Here is a 22,544-nt window from a genome sequence, read left to right as displayed (position 1 = left end):
CGATGTGTGGGTGGTTGTGCGGCACCCGCTCGATACGCGCGCGCACCTACACACACGCACACACATGTGCGTAACACGCGCGCGGCATGGCAAACATCAAATAAATCATTTAATAAATTTTGCGGAAGTGGTGGTGGTGATGGTGGCGGCGGTGATGGTAGTGGTAAACTCTAAAAGGCTAGTCCGTTATTTTGCAGCGGCGTTCACGAACGCCGGCAATGACGGCTAGTATATTTCTCGTCGTTCTTTACATTTCTTTACGCCTTTCTTAAACTTGTCGACTTGCATGTTGCGCGTAGAAAAGTAAAATATATAACATTAAATATATTGATATCTTCCTTCATTAAATGCATCATTGATAAGCATCCCGATTCTACTCCGATACTTTTCGAGAGAGTATCGGCACATTGTGAGAGGTGAGTAGAAAAGAAAAGGGAACAAGAGTAACGAAACTTAAACTAGAGCAAGGAAATTTCGAGATGGGATCAATATCACGATATCAACACCGTTAAGATAACTTATGAAGGATGTAATATAGTGGCAAGATGGAAAAAGTGCGAGTAATATGTTGTTAAGTAAAACAAGGAATAATAACTATCTGGAAAGATAAAATGGAAATGCGACGAAAGAAGAGAGAGATTAAGGCTGGGTTGTTTGACCTTTCGACTCAAACTTCAGGCTCACTCTCTTATTCTCTTATGTTCTTAGGCTAGGCTGTTCCACCTTTCGTTAAACTTCAGTTCACTGTCTTATGCCCGTATTTATAGTCAGGCCTTATATTTAAGGCTTCCTTAAATTTATCTTCAGATGCTCTACGAATTATTTCATTCATATTGGCTACTGAGCATCTAAAAATAAATTTAAGGAAGCCTTAAGTACGAAGTCTGACTATGAATACGGGCATTACTCTCTTACACTCTTACTCTTTTATTCTTTTGTTTATCCAGTAGTTAAATACTACATAGTTTATCCGAAGATGGAACAATCAGCTCTTAAGCCCGGTTGTTCCACCTTTTGGTAAATTTTACCTGTTAGGTAAATCTGGTAACTTACGCATGTGATTGGGTAATCTTGCTACTTATACCCAACAGGTAAAATTTACCAAAAGATGGAACAATCGGCCTTTACTCTTTTATTTATTCATTAAATTATCACACAATTTATCCGAAGATGGAACAACTAACCTTAAAGGATACTATTACATTCATATATTATATCAAATTATACCCATTTTAAGTTTATTTTTAGTTATTTCTTCAGGTCGTCACTACTCCTACTCTTGTCGTTAATTAAAAATAATAGAGTTAAACAATTTAACTCAAGAAAACTCACATAAAATTTGACTAAAATGTATAATAATGTATTGTTTATTTTTTTTAAGTTCGTACGTTAATATAGATATTATTTACTTTGAAGCTAAGCAATTCAATCAAAGAAATGGATTGATTTACATGTTAACACACATGGAAATTAAAAGTAACAAAATATTATTTAATTCAGGAGATTAAATTATTACTGCGCCTTTGATATCGGTGTACAATGACAAATGTTATCACAAAACTCATATCGAATTACGTAGTAAAGATTGAGAATTGCGAAAATTAGCATTCAACTAATCACATAATTTTTATTTTAATCCATTTTATTCTAATCGATCGAATTTTAATCTCCGATTTACAATCCTCAATTTTCAATAGGTAATCTGATACAAGCTTAGTAGTTTTTTTCAAATTGCGAACAACTTACTCTACGAAGTGTCCATAAAATATGTCGGTACAACATAGAGAGGGCAAAGATAAATGAAAAGTGATAGCCGATATCACGTTTCATTAAAAAAAAAAAAAAATAAAAACTTGAAAATCTATGTTGAAACTACGGTATTCCTGCCATATTTTCTGCAATATTAAATTAAAAATATATTTTTTATACACGAGACGGGGTTCTATAATAAATACTTTTATAGAATGCGCGTATCGTTCAATTTCCCGCTGACTCTGAAAATATTACGCGTGTTTTAAAACATATACGCTCCACTAGTAACGCAATTTTTCAATTACATCAATTAACTCTTCAAACATTTACATCGCTCGAGACTCGAACTTCCGCACGCTTTTTTCGTTCCCCTTCCTCCCCCCTACCGCTGGGTATCCAGGGTTTCCACGAGTTTCGCATCGACAGCGCGCAGATAAATTTGACGCGCTGTATAAATATATAAAAAAAAAATAAAAAGAAGATCGGATATCGTTGTAACAAATCGCGAATAAAAAGAGAAGATCGGATATCGTTGTAACAAATCCAGCCTCAAAAGCGTCAAAGGGCGTCGGTGGTGGCGATTAAGATCCTCATGCGAAATTGATGCTAATTGATTTAATCCGGCCGGTATTTACGGCGGGTAAATGAAACGAGTGTTTTCACCGTGACGTCAGATACCCCGGTACCAGTATAATATCAGTCCCACCCCCTTTTCCACCCCCGTCGCCGTCGCCGCACACCGACACCGTCGTCGGGGATGCGTAAAAACGCCGTTCGCGCACACGTCGACGTGTGTGCAGTCTATAATCGAGTTATGCACGCCGCATTTTTCCATCAGCTCCTGCCTCCTCCTCTCTCTCTCTCTCTCTCTCTCCCGTCGATCAAAGAGCGCGCGGCCGCCCGCGCGCGGGGAACGGGGGCTGGCGGAGGGTGCACATAAAACGTTAGTAATGCATCCCGGTATATAAAATGCCGCTCGTTCGCGCAACGCGCGATATACACACATCAAACGGTTTATAAATCAAAACTTATAAAAAATTTTTGCGTATACGATATTACCGTCGGCCGCGTTTTCCCAGCCCGTTACTATGCCGGCAGCGCATTAACGCTCCCGATAACCCCCTCCTCGTTTGCCCAACCCCCTTCGTTACTCCCCCCCCTCCACCTCTTCTTCCACCCCTCAAAACGTTTTCCGGTGGAAAGTAATCGGGCAGATCACTCAGCTTCATTTGATCGCTCGGCCACACCGATAAAATGCCGAAAGTTGTGACGCAAGTGTTGTAATAAGTACATCGTTACGCGCATTTCCGGTTTATCGCGGGAAAACGCCGCTCATTTGAAGAGATTCCGACGTGATCGAGAAATTAATTGATTCGATCGACTCTCGATTCTGCCCGACGATCGATTTTGCGAAATGTGGAGTAATGTAATGTATTTATTGCCAGGAAATCATTATTATCGCTTGATCAAAGACGCTAATTGGAGATTCGATCTTAATTATCAGCTATTGATTCGCGCTTAATTAAATCTTACTTTGATTACAGAAAAACTATTCCTATGCTCTCCTTGTATCTTTCAAAATAAATTCGATATAGGTATAATTCATAATTGTTTTTACAGAGCTTCTTTAATTATTTTTGTGATAGCAAATCTGTTGACAGCAAAATAATGAGAAAATTGCTGTCCGCATTTGACAATTTTCTTTATGCTCTTTTTATTAAAATTAATCGAGTAAATTCGTGCGATTTGATTCTTGTATGAATTATCATTTAATCCTTTGTAACTGACATATTTTTTGTTTAATCTATATGGAAAGAACGATTTTATTGAAGTATCTAAAAATGTTAACTTGTATGTTAACGAATTTGTAATTATAAGAAAATAGTTAGTCATAAAAAGCTAATCATAAAGATCACGTTAGAATATTCGCAATACCTGCCACAATCGTGTCTTGATAAGTAAGAAATATGAGAAAGAACACCATAGTTGAATTTGAAAGTATAAACATATAATATATAGAATAACAAATACCATGTGCACAATTAGAAATCACAATGTGAACACGACGACTAGATTAAAATTTTATAATTACTGATATATTTTGACCACGTAATACTTTTATATATAGGGTGTCCCGAATTTAAATAGAATAAACTTCGCATGCGTGTAAAGGATCAAGAAACTAAGAAGAAAGTCCTTTAAAGATATGCTCATTTTTATTACATTTTGAAGAAAATCGCAAAAAAAAAAGATAAAACGTAAGTTTCGGAATATATTATTACTTTCAAAGCGAAATATTATTATTTTCGTGTACGACTTGAGCGATATCTAATGCTTCAGAGATAGTGCGAGAGTATGCGCCTCGATTTCCAGACAGAAGAGTGTGGGATCGGCGAGTTATTAGTTAATAAGATCAGAGTTTGTCATTTAAATTCGAGACATCCTGTGTGTGTATGTATATATATATATATATATATATATATACACACACACACACACACATACAGAATTTCCCGAAATTGGTAAATTAAAATATCAAAGCAAGTAAGTTCTCAAAAAACTAAGTAAAAAAATAATTGGAAATTTTTATTTTAAACATTAATTCTTTTAATATAAGGGTTTAAATATATTAATTACAGATTATGTTTAGACGATAACTTGTGAGTGTGCTGAAGTGAGCGCTCACCAATATTCATTAACACACGCCACGCATGACTCGTGGATGATCATTTATATAAACGTAGTCTGTAATTGGCCATATTTAAACCTTTATATCTCAAAAATTACTGTTTGAAGTAAAAATTTACAAATAACTTTTTTACTTAATTTTTCAAGGAATCTTTCTTGCTGTGATAGTTTGATCCGCGAATTTCGGAATACCTTGTACATCCTATATATTGATTAAATTCATTATATTGCAAGAGTTATATTAAGTTAAAAAATATATAAAATTAGCAGAAAATATATCATTATTATCACAGATAATAGTGATATATATTTTTGCTAATTTTGTATGATGAATTGCTGGACAAAATAAATAATGGAGTTCGCAGTCTTCTGCGTTACAAAAATATAAAACAATTATCATAAAGAAATATATAAAACTGTTATCATTAAAACCGATAATAATTTGATTACTATATGGCATGTTCCCGTAGATCATTTAAGGAAAGCAGCAACTTATTTCTAATTTCCTGTATCTCTTCCTTGATTTCCTTTTTAGGTAAAATCGAATTACATTCCTCATGATCTGATTCTTCTTCTTCAATTTCGTGAATCATCTCGTCCTATATCAAATTATATTATTACATATAAGACATAATTTATAAATTAATAATGATCTAATTATATTAAAGTGGAACTTAAGCAATGTAACGATACCGAAGAGACTCAATAAAACAAAATTAGTCTTACATTTGCATATTTTTTTTCTTTTACATATTTTTAAATCACCGACATTGATTGCTCATGTACCAAAAAAAACTGAGTCTTGGACTGGTATTCATACTCCATATTAATATTACAAGACCGTCTTAAGTAATGTACGTGTCTTATGGGTTTTCGGTAAATATTGTATTTATAATAGGGGAGTCAACTCCGATGACTTTGACCTTAACATGTTGTCAATGTCATGATCCTGAGTGATCTTTGATAGATTATAGCTGTCGTTCGTTATTCATTAAAGTTATTACCAAGACAATTTTTATAAATAGAACGTAATTTTTGAACACAAAGTAGGGTAACTCCGGTATATACGCCGCGCTGGGATTTACGCCGCGTAAGTAAAAACAAATAGAAGGAGTAGGGGTAATTTTTTCGCAACTACTCTGTTACATGCCTTTATGTTATATTAGTATTGAGTTATAATTTCAGCTTCTTACTGTTAATATTAATGAAATTATTATAAGTTGAATCGATTTGTCACTGTGTGTGTAACAAGTAGCATAATCATAAATTATAATCTACATAAAATGATTACTGTAAGGCGTGTAAAAGACCTAGTGGTTATTTCGTGATACATACGTGTAGAGGAATAGTAAAGCATGTTGTATATAGCAAAATACAAGTGCTTTGCTTTCGTATTCTTTGTTTAGTTTGTTGAAACCCTTGCATTTTTGCCATATATCCCACCCATTATCTATATAGCAAAAATGCAAGAGAGAGAAAGAGAGAGAGAGAGAAGTAATTCAGTATTAAAAATTATTAAATAAGAGATAAAAAAACAAATACATACACAATAATCAATCGTAATCCGGTAAACAAGATTATCTCTAATCTTAAAGATATACTTAAAAAAATGGAAAACTAACGAGTATATTAATGACACCAAATATAATTGGCTTAATAGCTCAAATCCAATATTATACCAATACCTAAAATATATGGGGTACCTAAAATTCACAAGATAAACAATCCTCTATGTATAATTGTGTCATCTACGGGTAATCCTCTGCATAATTTAGCTACTTATTTACCCGACATCATTAATGATAGCATAGACAAAAATATTCACACGGTCAACAATAGTTTCGAAGTTACAAAAAATGTACAACAGTTGAAAATAGGAAAGGATGATCAATTATATTCATTAGATGCTGTATCTCTATATACCAACATACCAGTCAGTTTAGCGATCACGGGTATAAATGACAGATGGGATCAAATCAAACATAAAACCAACATTAGCAAACAGGAATTCATTAAAGCTATTAAATTTATCTTGGAATCCACACATATTTGACCTTTAGTAACACATATTACAGACAAACATTTGAAATTCCAATGGGCTTTCCACCTATAATTGCGAACATTGTGTTACAGGACCTGGAAGTTAAATGTCTCAATAATTTGACAACAAAACTAATATTTTATATGCGATATGTTGACGACATTGCATTGGCGACCAATCAGAATAACATTAATAAAATTTTAAATGAATTCAATAATCATCACAACCAGTTACAATTCACATTAGAAAAGGGACGAGACAAATTAAATTTTTTAGACGTTACTTTAATAAAAAGCAACGACAATAAAATTATATACGACTGGTAGAAACCTACTTCATCGGGCAGGTATCTCAATTATTTTTCACAGCATCCACTAACACAAAAAATAGGAGTTATATACGGTTTAATTGATAGGATTTTATTATTATCCCATCTCCCAGTTTTCATAAAACCAATATAGATAAAATTATAAAAACTCTACTCAACAACGGATACCTGTTACAACTAATCATGGACACAATGAGAAAGAGAATATACAAGAAAATGAATCAAATTAATCATAATAACAATGACAGGACATCAGACGCATCAAATAATGACAATAACATTTTCAATTTTTTTGTAATTCCATATATATCCAGTATAGCAAATAAAATTAAGAATCAATTTACTAAATATAATAACATCAAAGTAGCATATAAAAGTATAAATAAAATCGATGGAATAATTAAGGTACAAAAGGATAAAACTACCAAATTATCACATAACAATGTAGTTTATAGAATTTCATGTGGGGATTGCAACGCAACATATGTAGGACAAACAGGTAGAATTTTAAAAACTAGGATTTCAGAACACAAGAATCACATTAACCGGAACACATAACAAAAATCGGTTATTACTGAATATAGAGTAAAATATTCGCACGAGTTTGATTGGAACAACGTTGAAATACTGGACGAGGAAATTATATTGAACAAAAGACTTACTTCTGAGATGATACATATACGTAAACAGGATTGTAGTTTAAATTTACAAACGGATACGGAAAAATTAAATTCGGTATATGACTGTTTATTGGACAAAATTTAGTTTTCTATTTAATATTGATTTTACATTTTTGACGGGCATTTGAATATATATATATATATAAGGACAAAAACATTAGCAGCTGAGACTATTCGTAACATTCAGTTGGTGATGCTCGACATGAATGTCTGTGTTCTTCATATTTATTAAAAATATTTCATGTAAGTTTAAAGAAAAATTGCAATTGTATCTAATAATGAATCAATTAACAATGCAGAACAACTTTGTAATAATATCATATTAATAGCTGTTTATCTACATTAAGAAAGTTAAATATTATAAACATTGTAAATATCATGTTCGACTCTTTCTTTTGTACTTTTGCATTCTTCTAATTTTGAATATTATTACATTATACATATTCATAATTTTTAATAGAATAATTACAAATTATATTTATTGAGCTCTATGACATACCAACATTATGTTTGAATTAAAGGTATAAAATAATGCAAATATATAACCCATTATAATTTAGAGTTCCAGGAAGAATGATGATATATTGTAACTACATGTAACTATTGACAAGGATCCAATACACGGATCGAAACGTATAGTTTATTATAATAAAGATTTCACAAACAATGCCAACTGGTTTTGGACTCCGACTGGCTTTCAAACCTTCTATTTTTATTCACACGAGTCAATCACTTAAGGATCTTATATTATACAAATTTTAATAAAGATTCGATTAAGATATTTATTCTTTTGTTCTTTAATATTATATTAGACCTTATTAGACAATTATCTCTTTATGGGTTTGTTCGCGTCGCATGCTCCAATATGCTCCTACCATAGCTCCTACTCACTCCAACGCGCTTGATAGAGTGAGTAGGAGCTATGGTAGGAGTATGTAGGAACATGTTGGAGCATGCGACGCGAACAAACCTTATGGCTCATCTTTCTCCTCGGGATGGCTTACACACTCCATGGATGGGATATATTGAGTCACTTTTACTTTTTTATTCAACACAAATTTTTTTAAATTCAACAAATAGGAGATAGGAAATAATTGTCATAATAGTCAAAGCTAGATCTTTTAATGCTTAAATAATTCAATGCAAATTACTATATACAGTATATATGTACGTACATATATACGGACTTTTTACTTTCAAAATATATTAAAGATATATTAGTTAATATTAGTGTTTAATTAATTAATTTCTTTAAGAGATATAAAACATGTAAAACATTTTAAAGCAATTTTTATTACTTTATCATAATTGAGTGAAGATTTACCTACTACCGAATTGGATGCACTCATTGTGCACGTTAAAGCTATCGTTTGCACACAAATTTACATAAAATTATAAATATAATATATGGATTAAATCTCTATTTAAATTAGCATACAATTGCTTCAATATACACAAATGCGTACTAGTACGTCCAACCAATTTTGCTATATAATGGTTTTTAATTTGAATAAAAATGAATTTGTCCTACTAGCCCTTAGAAATGATCTGGATTAAATGCATATCAAATTCATAACAAAAGATAGCTAAATTATTGCATAATTTGATTGAAAATTATATTAAGAGTTGTATTAAATTGTCTACATAGAGAAGGTACATATCAATAATACTGTACAATATAATTGTACAGTAATATTGATCGTTTAATGATCGCTTAATGTCAATTGTGCCACAAAATCGAAATAGGTATTTATTATTATTCGACATTGTCTGACATATTTGATATCTCTTATTTACGATTCTCTGTTTGCATACCTCACATTCTTTCGCCTTTGTACACAATATAGCCATCTGTATTTGCTCAATTTCCGCTTTTATCTTGCTAATCTGTAAGAACAATATGCATTTATGAAAGTACGTTCTGTATAAATATACTTAATGTTCATAATAACCGAAATGTAATAAAATACTTTATAGCTGTGTGCCTTCAATAGTTGCTGTAATCGCCTTTTACAAATATTATGAAGGACATTTCTGCTATGTATTTGATGCTCCAACGTCCGAATTTTTTTATTCTTCAATATAATTTCCACTCGCAACTTCCGTATCTCTTTTTTCAATGACGAGCAAATATATTCGTTATCGTAAGACTTTTCAGAGGAATCACAGGTCGATATAATCACCTTCTGTGTGGACTGTAAATGCTTTTGATTTTCCTTGACAACTTTGATCTCGTCTTGTATCTCGTCAAGTTCGGTGCAACACAAGTAGAACAGATTTTCAAATTCCTCAGTCTCGTATTCACGAATGTCTGCCAATTCGTCCATTTCTTGATCGAGTTTGGCGATGATTTCTACCAATACCTTTATCTTACTCGTATAATTCGAAACGTCCCTGTTCTTTTGATCCAACTGAACTTTCCGTCAGACTGAGTGCCACGACCCGCTCGCTCGAGCTTCGATTCGGTGCCGGTACTGCCGGTGGTTCGCTGCACGAATAACGGCGCGGAGATGTTGCGGAAATATATAAACATCGTGCGCTGTAAGCGTCAAACGTCGCAATGTGCGGCGTAGAGACGTGTCGTTCACGAACGTTCCGTTCATTTTGAACGGATCCTTTTACGGACCGAAAGAATCGAAACGCCACGGAAAAAATAAACGAAACTAGAGATATAATGGCCGCAGCACATACTCTTGCATAACGCATAATACATAGTGCATAATGGAATCAACCAATCGAAATTCTTCTTTTCCATGGAATGAGAGGAAAGGAAAGCTTCTGATTAGTTGATTCGCTTATGTACTATGCGTTATGCGTTATGCAAGAGTGTGTGCTGCGGCCTATAAGCGGGGAGCACAGACTCTTGCATAACGCATAACACGTATGCATAAAAAAATGTGCCAATCGAAGTCCTTCATTTCCCTCCTTTCTATGAAATAAAGGACTCTGATTGGTTCAATTTCTTATGCCTCATGTGTTATGCGTTATGCAAGAATCTGTGCTCCCCGCTATAGAGCCCAGACACAAGCTCTTGCATGACGCATAACGCATAGTGCATAAGCGAATCAGAAGCTTTCCTTTCCTCTCATTCCATGGAAAAGAAGAATTTCGATTGGTTGATTCCATTATGCACTATGTATTATGCATTATGCAAGAGTGTGTGCTGCGGCCAATACTGTTCAGAGATAAGGCCGCAGCACACACTTTTGCATAACGCATAACGCATAGTGCATAAGCGAATCAACTAATCAGAATCTTTCCTTTCCTCTTGTTCCATGAAAAGGAAGAATTTTGATTGGTTGATTCGTTTATGCACTATGCATTATGCGTTATGCAAGAGCGTGTGCTGCGGCCATTTTGTTCACTTTGAACGGATCCTTTTACTAGTCTGTTGCTGGATTCACACTGTATCAGATATACGCTCTGCAACCAATCAGAAAACAGGATTCCGATGGATTTTGCTTCGTATCGTCGGAATGTTGATTGGACGATCTGAAAGAATACACCAATAGCAGCGAGCGCTCACGGATCCGCTCCGCAACAATTGAATCTGCCGAACGCAACCAATGATTGCGTTCAAGCAAAGAAAACTAATCAATTAACGTTTAGTAATTCTTCAATACGATTGGTTCCTACATTTAAATCCAGCCAAGAACTAAAGGCAAGAACCAATCATATTAAAGAATCGCTAAGCGCTAACTGATTAGTTTCCTCTGCTGAACGCGATCATTCTTTCTGGAGAGGAGAGGATGCGCAATGTGATCTAGGTACTACGTACGTCTCGAGCCACAGATTAGTAAAAAGGTAAAAGGATCCATTCAAAGTGAACGAAATATCTCTGAACGGTACATCTCTAGTTTCGTTAATTTTTTTTATGGCGTTTCGAATTTTTTGGTCAGTAAAAGAATTCGGTCAAAGCGAATGGAACGTTCATGACAATCATGACTTGTAGGACTGCGCCATCTTATCAAAAGAGAGCCGAACAAACGAACGGAACTTCTGAGAGTCAATCATGTAACTTTTCCCCTAGGGCGGAAACGTGAAAAGTGACAAGTTTCACGTGAATTCTATGATCATTTATGATTTCGGGGGATCGTGTAACTTTCCCAACTGTGAAATGTGAAATTGTTTACGTGAACTTTTTAGCCAAGTGGTGGCGGAAAGACGGAAATCTAAGGAATTGATAAATATACTTCGGAACTAACGTGTCTTATCCTCCGACAATTTATTTCAACGCAGATGCCATTAATAATTGAAGAAGAAATAATATCGCATTGACGGGAGAGAGGTTATATATATGTAACTATTATAATAATATTTCTTTCTGTGTTATTATAGATATAGATTATAGGTTATTATAGATTGTAGATTATATGGATTGCTCAGTTGTCCATGCAATATTGCATATGTAATCGCCTATACATGAAAAGTTTCACGTGAAATCTCGATGAGTGAAAAATTAAATGTGGAAAGTTTCACGTGAAAATACATGATTGACCCCATGAACGGAACATTAGAGTAACTGTTCCTAATGTTTTGAAACAGTATAATGTTCTGCTATGCCCGTCTCTAGTGCGGCGTGTGTAATTAATGTTCATTTTTTACAGATAAAATTATTTTTATGAAAATTTTCTTTATACTACCTAATACTTTTTGCACTGTATATTACATATTTTATACGTGTAAAATATTTCGTAAAGGATGTTTCGACAATCTTAATTACTCAGACAGCACACAATATTTACAAAATATTTAGAAATATTTATAAAATTTATTTTAAATATTTTGTAAATATTTTTGTGGTTTTTTAGATTGCACAGATCATGAATATTTATTATAAATATTATGAAATAAATATTATATAAAGATATCTTTTATTCTTCAAATAATTATTAAATTAAATAATTTTGGAAAGAGAAAGTTAATTAATTATTTTCATTTAATATAAATTTATTATTTAAATATAAATAATTTATGTGTCAGTAAAACTTATTAATTAACGCTATATTTAATTTATTATTAATTAGCTAATTATCATCTTTATTATGTTAAGGGGCTCATTAAATGTAATTCATCAAATATAATCATGTTTTCAATACTTTTTTGTAATTTTTCATGTGTCGATATGATAACCGCCGCGCCTAAATGGTAGCTTTTCGCAAATAGCGCAGTTGCGCGCATTATCTCGAGAAAGTGAATCGGATAAAAAAAGAGCTGCGGTACCGTCGGCTCGAAGAATAACGAGGTTTTCCTCGGTTGGTTAATCCGCCGCGGATTGGATCGCGCGAAAACACGTGCACTAACGCGATTTTCGGCGGGCTCTCGCCCTCCGCCCTCGGCCTCTCACTGCCGGAAGTAGCGGAACCATGGCGGCGTCGGTGACACTCGGATCGTGCATCGTTTCACTTTCGATAGAAAAAATGCGAACCGCATAGAGCTGATGCAATCAACATCTTGGAACAGTGAATCTGATGCCATCTGGAATCCGCGGTTCTCTTCAACTCAGTTTAGTTTTTCGAGATCTACGATATGTTGCAATATTCAATTCAGAGCCTTTTATAGAATTAACAACAATTGATGGAAGTTAATTTTATGAAACTGTAACACAACTGTAAAAAATCTATAACGCAGTTAGGTATGTACATACTAGCACTGACCGCCTATGAGATCCATTTAATATATACAGTGAATGCACAAGATATTCATACGAGAAATGTTCTGAAAAAAATCTTATTTTTAAAAAATAGCTAGCAATTTATTAACGAAAAATAGAACAGGTTGTGTATTTCTTAAAATTTGTTTTTATTTTACTCAAAAAGTTGTGTAATAATTAAAATGACCTAAAAATTAAGCCAAAGTAAAAAATTTTATAATTATTTAGACACACAAAAAATACTCGAGAAAGATTTTAATTTAAAGATCATAAACACGCGAAACTGTTTTGTTTATATTAGGACAAAACATACTCATTAATAAATTGCTACTTAATATTTATTTTCTACAAATAAAGCTATTTCATAAAAATTTTCCCATACAAACACTTTTTATATTTACTGTACATTAATTAAAAGGCATTAATTAATTTCAAAGAAACAAAATGACATAACTCTTACAAAAAAGAATAAATACTAAATTGTAAGTTTTAATAAGAATACTTTAAAGCAGATATGTAACATAAAGAAAATTAAATTGTTTAACGTTTTTGTGTAAAATGGCAATTGTTACAACAATAGATACAAGAATTAAGCTAATAATAAATAATTAATCATAAATTCAAATATAATTATGTATTTCTTAACATTACTTCACAACAACAATTATATTATTTTTACTCATAAAAATCTTTATTATTTGAACAATAACTGCATATAGTGAGTCTAATAGACTTAAATACGTCAGTTTCGGAAAATTAATAACAAATCGAACGTTTTGTTTCGTTGATAATTTCCGAGTCTACATTAAAATTTAATGTAAATTCAAATTTATAAATTTGTATTATTTAATAAACTATATATCTATTATTTATTGTTTGTACATTATAATATATGTATAGTCTGCGTAATTCATGATGCATAGATTATCTGTTTTATAATGTTATAATAGCCTATGTGGCTCTTGTATGCAAATGAGTAGAACGATTCTACGCTTATTGTTAGTATTGCATTACGAGTGTGACGGATCGTCAACGGCAACCGGAAATATTTACAGGACACCCCTCAAGCACGGGCGCTGCCCTATCATTATCGGCCGCTTTGCCTGATTTATCGAAAGCGATCCGGCACGTGCCAAGTGATCATTACGCCCCGGTCATTAAGGGCCAGCACATGCTCATGTTTATATCGTAACGCATTTCCGCGTCTCTTTTGTAACTTTGAGAAGCAATGCCTAAAACGCTTATCTTATCGACTACGCGAATTTCAAAATTAAATTTCTTTTAAATCGCTTTCTTGAGACTTCGACAGTATTATTGCAACGCTTCTTATAAAATATATATATTGAAAACTTTTTCCGCAAAAATCACACAAATGAATCTAAAAAGTTAAATTTTCAGGTAACAAGAAACTTCTCATCTTCGAACTGTTTATTGTATAAACACAAGATAATTTTTCTCCGACATATAGTAGATATAAAACAACATTTTAGGATTTGATTAATATTTTGAAAGACGATTTAAAAAAAGAAATCTCTTGTTTTGCAGAAATTTTATATTTACTCTATCCATTTATCCTATAATATTTTACATTTATATAATATTAATCCTTTTATAATGTTAATAATGATAAAGGTAAAGAAGAAGATTACTATTATTATCCATCTATTGTATTTAATTACTATTTAAAGAAAGCAATAACTTTTTCACTTTTTATTTACAAAGTTTACAAATTGTTCTTAATAAAAACATTCTTTGCAAGTGTTAAACTCTTATGTTTCCTAGTTTCTGTTTGTGACATTTGTGTCACATCGGCGTCAAATCGTTCTCTGTCAATATTAGCGTCATATTGTGAACAGTAAAAATTGTTCACAATATGACGCTATTATTGACAGAGAACGATTTGACGCCATAACTTAGATTAAAAAAATGGATTTATGTATTTGATTTTTCTGGGAAGTCGTCAATTACAATGACTTTTTTGTCCGGTCGAATAAGTGATTTTGATTTTAGATAGATACGTCCGAAGCTCGGCACGAGCAACCCAAAATTCCTCTATCGACTGGCGCGGGTCCACGTATATATGTACCGACGAATGGCCTGTGCCAGCTGATGAGGCGGAAGGCACGTAAAGAGATAAAGCAGCGAAACGGAGGGACGAGACACAGAGGAATGCCTGTGATGGGAGGAGTGAAGTGAGCAGGAGGATGGTAAGAAACGCGCGGGTGGAAGAAGGGACGCAAACGGGACGGGGAAAGAGAGAAATCAACTTTTATTTGCCCGGAACGTCGTTAGGGGTAAGTGGAGGACCGAAGGGTGGCCGGACGTAATGGCGCCCCTCAACCCAACCTCGGCTCTTGCCTTCCGGTATCCGTAGCGTGTCTATCGTGCTTCTTCATCCCGCGCTCCCCATCATCCCACTTTCCCCCTTTTTATCTCTCGATCTGAGAAGCTCTCCCGCGTGTCTCTGTCCGCCTATCTATTGGCGAGTGTTTGCCCGTTATCAAATTGGCGATGTCTCGACTGGGAGTTTCGCCGGAAGTGAAGTATCACCGGACTTCGACATGGATGAAATTGATAAATCGAAAAAAGATTTGCTATAAATTTTGAATATTCTGCCAAATAATATAGTGTTAAATATTAGAGGATTAAATTTAAATGAATTCCTTGAGTTAAATAACATTTTGTTATTTTTAACTATCAAATGTGTCAAAAACTATTATTTTAATATAAATCATAATCACATTAAAAAATAACCATGTTTACTCTATTTCTGTGGTTGAATCGTTTAATTTTAAAGAAAATAATGTTTATATTAACGTATGCACTTAATAAATAATAAAGTAAATTGGTATCAAATTTAATATTCCTATTTCTTGAATTGAATTGTTTAATTTCTTTTAATTAATTATTTTAATTAAATTACGACATATACCGAGTAAAAGCAGTAGTGATCTATATAGGAATGATTAAAAAAATAATCAAATTGATATAATATAATTTCCCATGTATAAAACATCAACTAACAGTAACATAAAATTAATGTTACTTTTCAACCCTGGTAAACACTAAATAAAAAAATTAACGTCGTTATTAATATTATAATTTCTTATATAAGAATGTAGCTGTTATATATATAACATATGTTATATTACATTTATATTGTTGAGTAGGAAATTATAATATTAGTGTAATGTTACTGTTAGTGTTTACCAGGGTTGAAAAGTAACATCGTTATCGTTTTTTCAATAATAGTTACTTTTTTCTGTCTATAATGGTAATGTTATATTTTTATAGTAACGATAACAAACTCAGCCGTTATTTTTAAATTTACTTTAATATATGTACATATATCTCCTATTATACTTGTCCAATAAATCGAAATATTTTGATTGAATAGAAATATTTTGTTTAAATAAGAATTTAAACATTGAAAAATATTTTAATTATAATTTGTATCTCTTAACTTTATATCTTTATATTTTAGATTGCTTTCCGGTAGATATTGTTAATATATACTGAAAATCTGTAATGTATGCATATGTTATATGAACTATAAATTTTTAGTACTAGCTGGCAATAAATTTTGGAATGTACTCTTTATAATGACATTAATGTTTTCAAATAATCTTTAATAAAGTTTTTGATGTAAAGCATATAATATAAAATTATTATAAAAAATTTTAGAAGATAAATTTATTAAATAAGTTTAATATGAAGAGAGAGAAAAGTGTTTACTACACAGAGACTAGTTTAAACTTTTAAGTTTTACTATTGGTTATTATCCATTAATATTGATTATTTAATAACGTAATTTAAAAATCTAATATCTTACTTTAACATTACAAACAAATCTGATCATTATTTTCTGAGTAGACGATAACAGTAATGCGTTATTTTTATAAAGTAACAATTTCCAATGTTTACTGGGCTAATATTAGAAAACTGATTTCGAAATATGCCTTTCGCAAGGAATGCGCATAATTCGGACTGACTTTATCCACTTGAAGCGATTAAAAGTATCTTCATTTTAAATCGTGAACCATTAATTTCGCTTACATATCGGCGACGTTCATTGCTACAAAGTGTATCTTAACATAAGTCTCGCCGAAGAAGTGACGGCGCGCGTTTGCGGTCGCAATTTAATAGACCGTGGAAGAACCGATTAATTCTCGAATGACATAGAGCTCCGACCCTGATTCTCCACCAGACATATTACCATCACAATGGCGTACGTCGAGTGGCACGAAAAGAAGGGCGAGGGTGGGCGGGACGACGAGATTGCGACGTCCGGCGTCCCGACGCCCTGAAATGCCACCACTCTCTTCCGCTTCTCTCGTCCGCGACGCCCAGTCGATTACGCGTACCCCATATATACGTTTGACTTAACCGTATTTATGGGTGAAATAGATTTCGTACGTTTGTTCGCGGCGTTACATAGGTAATTCACGAAGATTCACACGAAGATAATCTAATTTTCTTAAATCTGCGGATTAATAAACGTATTGTAATTTAATATCTTTAATATTAAAAGAAGGAACAATAAGTTGAACTAAACTGCTTATGTGAATAACAAATGAATAGAGAAATGCCAAATACGATCGAGGCTGGCTCTTATTGTCAGTGCTTAATAATATTTCTATATGTGAATTATTAAATACATTTTCCAGTTCCTAAAACTATACGCTGAATACAACCGGTCTTAAAGTGCAATCCCAAACTGCATGGAAGCTGAAATATTAATATTACAAATTAATTAGGTCGATAATAATGTTAATAAAATCTTAAATTCTTAAACATTGCAGGAAAAAATTTATCATTATACTTTTAGCTTTATTCAAAAATACCTTAAATATTTAAATTAATATTTTTAAAGAAGGAATTTTGTCCATATCATAAAATAAAATTAGCGAACGAATTATACATTTTTATCCAAGTTTTTTGAGATACCTTTGTAATGTTTCTTTTGCGAGCGATAATCGATTAATTGCGACCCTCTCCTCGATGTTTTCCACAATCTTACGACCCGTAAGCTTAACACAGTAAATTTAGCACGTTAGACACACTCGGTAAAAGCTACCGGGGTGACCAAGCAGCATCTTCTACCCGTCATACGTATGGTCACGTGCCGTCTGCTTCGCGTGCGTATATACACATTTAATAGCTGTCGGAACATTATGTCGAAAACCCTCCAACGCCGGTGCTACCGTGAGGGCGCCTTTGTGTATAAAATAAGACATTCTCCCATCCGCGGTGAATGAGGGAGGAGCACGGAGAGGGGTGCAGAGGAGGAGAACGGAACTCGTTCGGGGGACGAGAGAAGGATAGCTCGGCAGATATTACGACGAGTAGTTCCAACCCCAGACTTCCGTCGTGATAAATTAACAGGAGCTTACGACGCTTCTCTCTCTTTCTCCCTCTCCTGTCTCTGTCGAAAAGCGAGGCGTCGCGGAGACGACGTTCAATCGGCACTGATAATAATCAACCATTGTCTTTTTTCCTGAGTTTCCTAAGTGATTTACATCGCGAATCTTCTTTAGCGAGTTCGTAGAAATTAATTGTATCGGCCGTTAGATAATATTTTCCAATTAATCCTGGTTTTCTTCTCTTTTCTTTTCTTTTCCTGTTTCTATCACCGATTAACTATAATCTTGGTTTAATTTACTTTTGGTTTTTTTTTTAGTCCTAAGAATTAGAAAAGGATAAGAATTAAAATTAATCTACATTAGTAGAAATGAACATTAGTTTTCATTTACTTAGCTTATTATATTCATGTACAAAAGAAATGTAATATACATTTAGAAAAAAAATAGTTGTAATTATCATAATTTAAATATGATTTGGAGTCATTTTTGGTACCAATTATATTATACCTTTCTTTGGTAGAACTATAAATATAATTGTTATTAGATATTAATATTAAAGCAATAACTATAAAAATAGAATTATACATATAATTAATAATAATCTTAATATAATTATGTTACCATGCAATTATATAGTCACAAATACTTTTCCTTCACTTGAGGTATACATATGTATATATACAGGGTGTCTCGTAAGTTTTGGTCAATCGCTTTTGTGTATATAGAGCGGACTAAACTGAGTCGAAAAGTCCTCTTGAGAATTTTTTCAGAATTTTTTAATACCGTATTTTCTCATGTTGATAAAAATAAGAGTTTGCAGTACTAAAAAATTTGAAAAACAATTTTAAAAAATTTCTTAGAATTCTATAAGAAGAAAATGAATAATTTTTGTCTTTTGCAGTTTTTCTGTAAAATTGATAGTATTTGAGTAAAAAATTATTCAAGACCAATATTTGGCAATTTTTAATAATTAATATCTTGTTAACTATTGCGAAAATTGTAAAATATTGATATATATATATATATATTATAAAGTATTTTAGAAAATATATTATATACATAAGGAAAGGAAAAGAAATTTCTATACATAGCTAAAAATACGTTTGAAAGGAATTGTATAAAAACACGTTCTATATATACATTTATATATATATATATATGTGTATATACACACATACACACACATATATAACGTACAATCGTTCCTTTCTTTTTTAGCCGAAGGGATTAGTCTCTCCGGACTGTCTGACCGCGCGGAAGCGGCGCAAAGTAAACGAGATTTCACCCGAGGGATGCGAAAAACACAGTGAGTCGAGTCCCGTAGCGAGTAGCGTAAGTAAGCGGCGTGTAGAGCTACGGTATGTAACAAGCGATTACTTATTTAACGTGGGGTAAGACGCGGAACGCGTACGCGTGTGTGATACGAAATTTCAATAAACCACACGTGAGAATTCGCGGTAATATAACCTCATCAGAAAATGTAACGGGGGCGAAGCAGCCGCGCGAATAGATAATAATAAACGAGCGTTAATAATGGACGGGATTAGGGAAACGAGGGACCCGAATATACACGCTTGAACGTACGTGGCACAGTCCTTCTCATTCCTCTCCCTCTCATTAACAAGATTCTAATTCCAACCGTTATCAACGACATCGAATTTCTTGATTCGGGTTTTATTAAATTTAATTACACAGTGCAACAAAGTTTGATCAACATTTTTATCTCCAACAGATATCTAAGGGATATTTCTTGTAGAATTTTTTACATTGAAAAAGGATATATACTTTTCTAAAAAAATTTATCAACTTTCAATTTTTAGGAACTCTACTTCAAAATTCTTATGTAATATATATGTATATATAATCTAAATAATTTTAGAATAACATAATTTAACCCTATAAAGGCGATTTTGTAAGTTACGTTCGTGATACTTTTTCCTGCGGCGCACTCATTATGCGCAGGACTACAAAGTTCACAAGCGCCGCGAGTGTCGAGAATCGAAACTTAACTCGAAACGTAAAATCAGCCCGTGTTCTGAGGACTGGCTAGACTGAGTGAAGTCCCCTTAGTCCGGATCTACAATAGGGTTTTAAGCCTTAAGCCATAAGAAATGAGCGAATCACAGTCGTTTATTCTTCTCGGATTCGACTGTAATTGATCAATTTCTTGCGGCTTAAGGCTTAAAACACTTATTGTAGATCCGGGGTTAGTCTTTCTTCCTGTGAGCAATTGAACCTATATAAGAATCACCATTCAGCTTCAGAAATAGAAGCTTTCTAATGCTCGTGTCATACTAGCGATTGAAGGTTGCTTCCGCGTTTGCGTTTGCGTTTACGTCTCTTGACTAATCAGAAAGAAACTATTGACCAGCAGCTTCTTTCTGATTGGTCAAGAGACGCAAACGCGATCGCAGACACAACTCCAATCGCTAGTATGATACGGGCCTAACAGTAATTACGGACGTAACACAGTTTTGCCGATAATAACGTCGTCGATTGACGCCAATTAAATATGCATTAAATATTTTCGCACTAAAGACTCGGCCCTCGAGTTACATCCGAAATATTATTCGCAACTAAAGACGATTAAATGTTCCGTTTCTCCTGCAGTATCTTTTATAAAAATTAATCCTCTGTAACTGAAAAGAAAAAAAAACGAAAAGTATGATAAAATGATTTTTCCATTGTACAAATATTAATTCTATATAAGAAAAATTACTTTCCTTAAAACAAGCAGTATCTTCCTATGTATCACATCTTTACTTTTCTGTATCTTAACGGTATGTAATATCTATATTTACTCGCGCATATATAATAATCCGTTTCAAAAGAGAAGGGCACGACTGCGCTACTTCTGTAAGAGTATCTACCACCAGCGACCGCACCATCAACGATCAGCGGCGTATGGCCGCGTGTCGTGTAGAGTAGCAGTAGCAGTATCAGTAGCAGTAGCAGTAGCAGTAGCAGCAACGAGGGTAACGAGAGAGACGGGAGGGGAGGGGAGGGGGGGCGAGATAGCGCAACCCCGGAGGTCGGGCTATCATAATATAGATTAGCTCATATGGCTCCTCCCTTGTGTTAGCTCGGATCTGGCTCATAGCCTCGAGTGCTCCGGGATTCACTATTCATACACGCGACAATTAGATAGGCATTACTCCGTATACACAACTCCCCAGTGCGCGCGTACGCGCCGTATGTGTGTGGGGTGGCAACCACCAGAACCCCCGAGTTGGCTGAAACCAAGGACCGACTGGTGGACGGGGCGTGCGCGGGGGAGGAGGGGAGGGGGGTGCGCGCGGCCTGAGTCAACCCCTAAGCCAGTGTAAACACGTTTTAATAGAGATTCGCTCGAGCGGTTATAATAGCTTCGCGGATGTAGCGGCCCGGCCGCCTCTTTCGTTCCTCCCTCCACTGCTCCCCCATCGCTGTTCCCTATCCCTATGAGGTGTCCCACTCTGAATCCCGTCGTCCTGGCTCTTTTCCTCGAGCGCCCAGCGTCTCGTGATTGTGCTTCCTTAGCCGTGGCATTCCATTGGTTACGCGGCTTTGCTCCCTCTTCGATTACGCACTTTCCGTTTCGAGGGAAAGAGGGACGTTTCCTGTCAGATCCTGAAACGGGGCAAACTCATATTAAATAGATACTACTTGGAAGACAATTGGGAATTATACATGATATTGCATAATTATAATAATTGAAGAAGATACACTTCATAATAATGTACGTACGAGTACAATTATAGACAAAGTTTACCGAAAAAAACTAGAAACCCTTGTGAAAACCAATTTTTCATTTCGATCCTGATAATTTTTTACTTGGATACGTATTTTCTTGAATTTGAGTGAATTCAGTTTTTGCATTTATTTAAAAAGTTTATCATGTGTAAAGATAGCTGTAAACAATGATTGCATTTAGCAGAGAAAATTGATTATTGAGCGCTCAGTAATCAATTTTCTCTGCTGAACGCAGCCAATTAAAATGTAATACAATGGGCGAGTTCAAATCGTAAAGCGGCTAGGCATGCTTGTCAAGCAAATGAGC

General features: G+C 33.8%; 1 protein-coding gene across 1 annotated transcript; it reads right to left on the bottom strand.

The window, feature by feature from the left end:
- Positions 1-4,873: 4,873 nt before the first annotated feature.
- On the bottom strand, positions 4,874-9,963 carry LOC108765197 (uncharacterized protein PF11_0207). The gene is made up of 3 exons (XM_018513785.1): positions 9,460-9,963; positions 9,305-9,376; positions 4,874-5,039 (listed from the first exon to the last, which is right to left on the bottom strand). Exons 1-3 carry the CDS (start codon positions 9,814-9,816, stop codon positions 4,890-4,892), a joined length of 579 nt encoding a protein of 192 aa, XP_018369287.1. The 5' UTR covers positions 9,817-9,963; the 3' UTR covers positions 4,874-4,889.
- Between the last annotated feature and the right edge of the window lie 12,581 nt (positions 9,964-22,544).

Source organism: Trachymyrmex cornetzi, unplaced genomic scaffold (assembly GCF_001594075.2).
Source record: "Trachymyrmex cornetzi isolate Tcor2-1 unplaced genomic scaffold, Tcor1.1 scaffold475, whole genome shotgun sequence".
NCBI lineage: Eukaryota > Metazoa > Arthropoda > Insecta > Hymenoptera > Formicidae > Trachymyrmex > Trachymyrmex cornetzi.
This window is presented reverse-complemented; position numbering and strand designations above follow the sequence as displayed.

Bases quoted from the DNA above. Each gene is read 5' to 3' on its own strand.
- LOC108765197 (XM_018513785.1), bottom strand. From the start codon at position 9,816: ATGGACGAATTGGCAGACATTCGTGAATACGAGACTGAGGAATTTGAA. The intron at 9,377-9,459 runs GTATTTTATTAC...TTGTTCTTACAG, and splicing joins TGAAGGCACACAGCTATAAA to ATTAGCAAGATAAAAGCGGA. The intron at 5,040-9,304 runs GTATGCAAACAG...AATTTGATATAG, and splicing joins CAAAGGCGAAAGAATGTGAG to GACGAGATGATTCACGAAAT.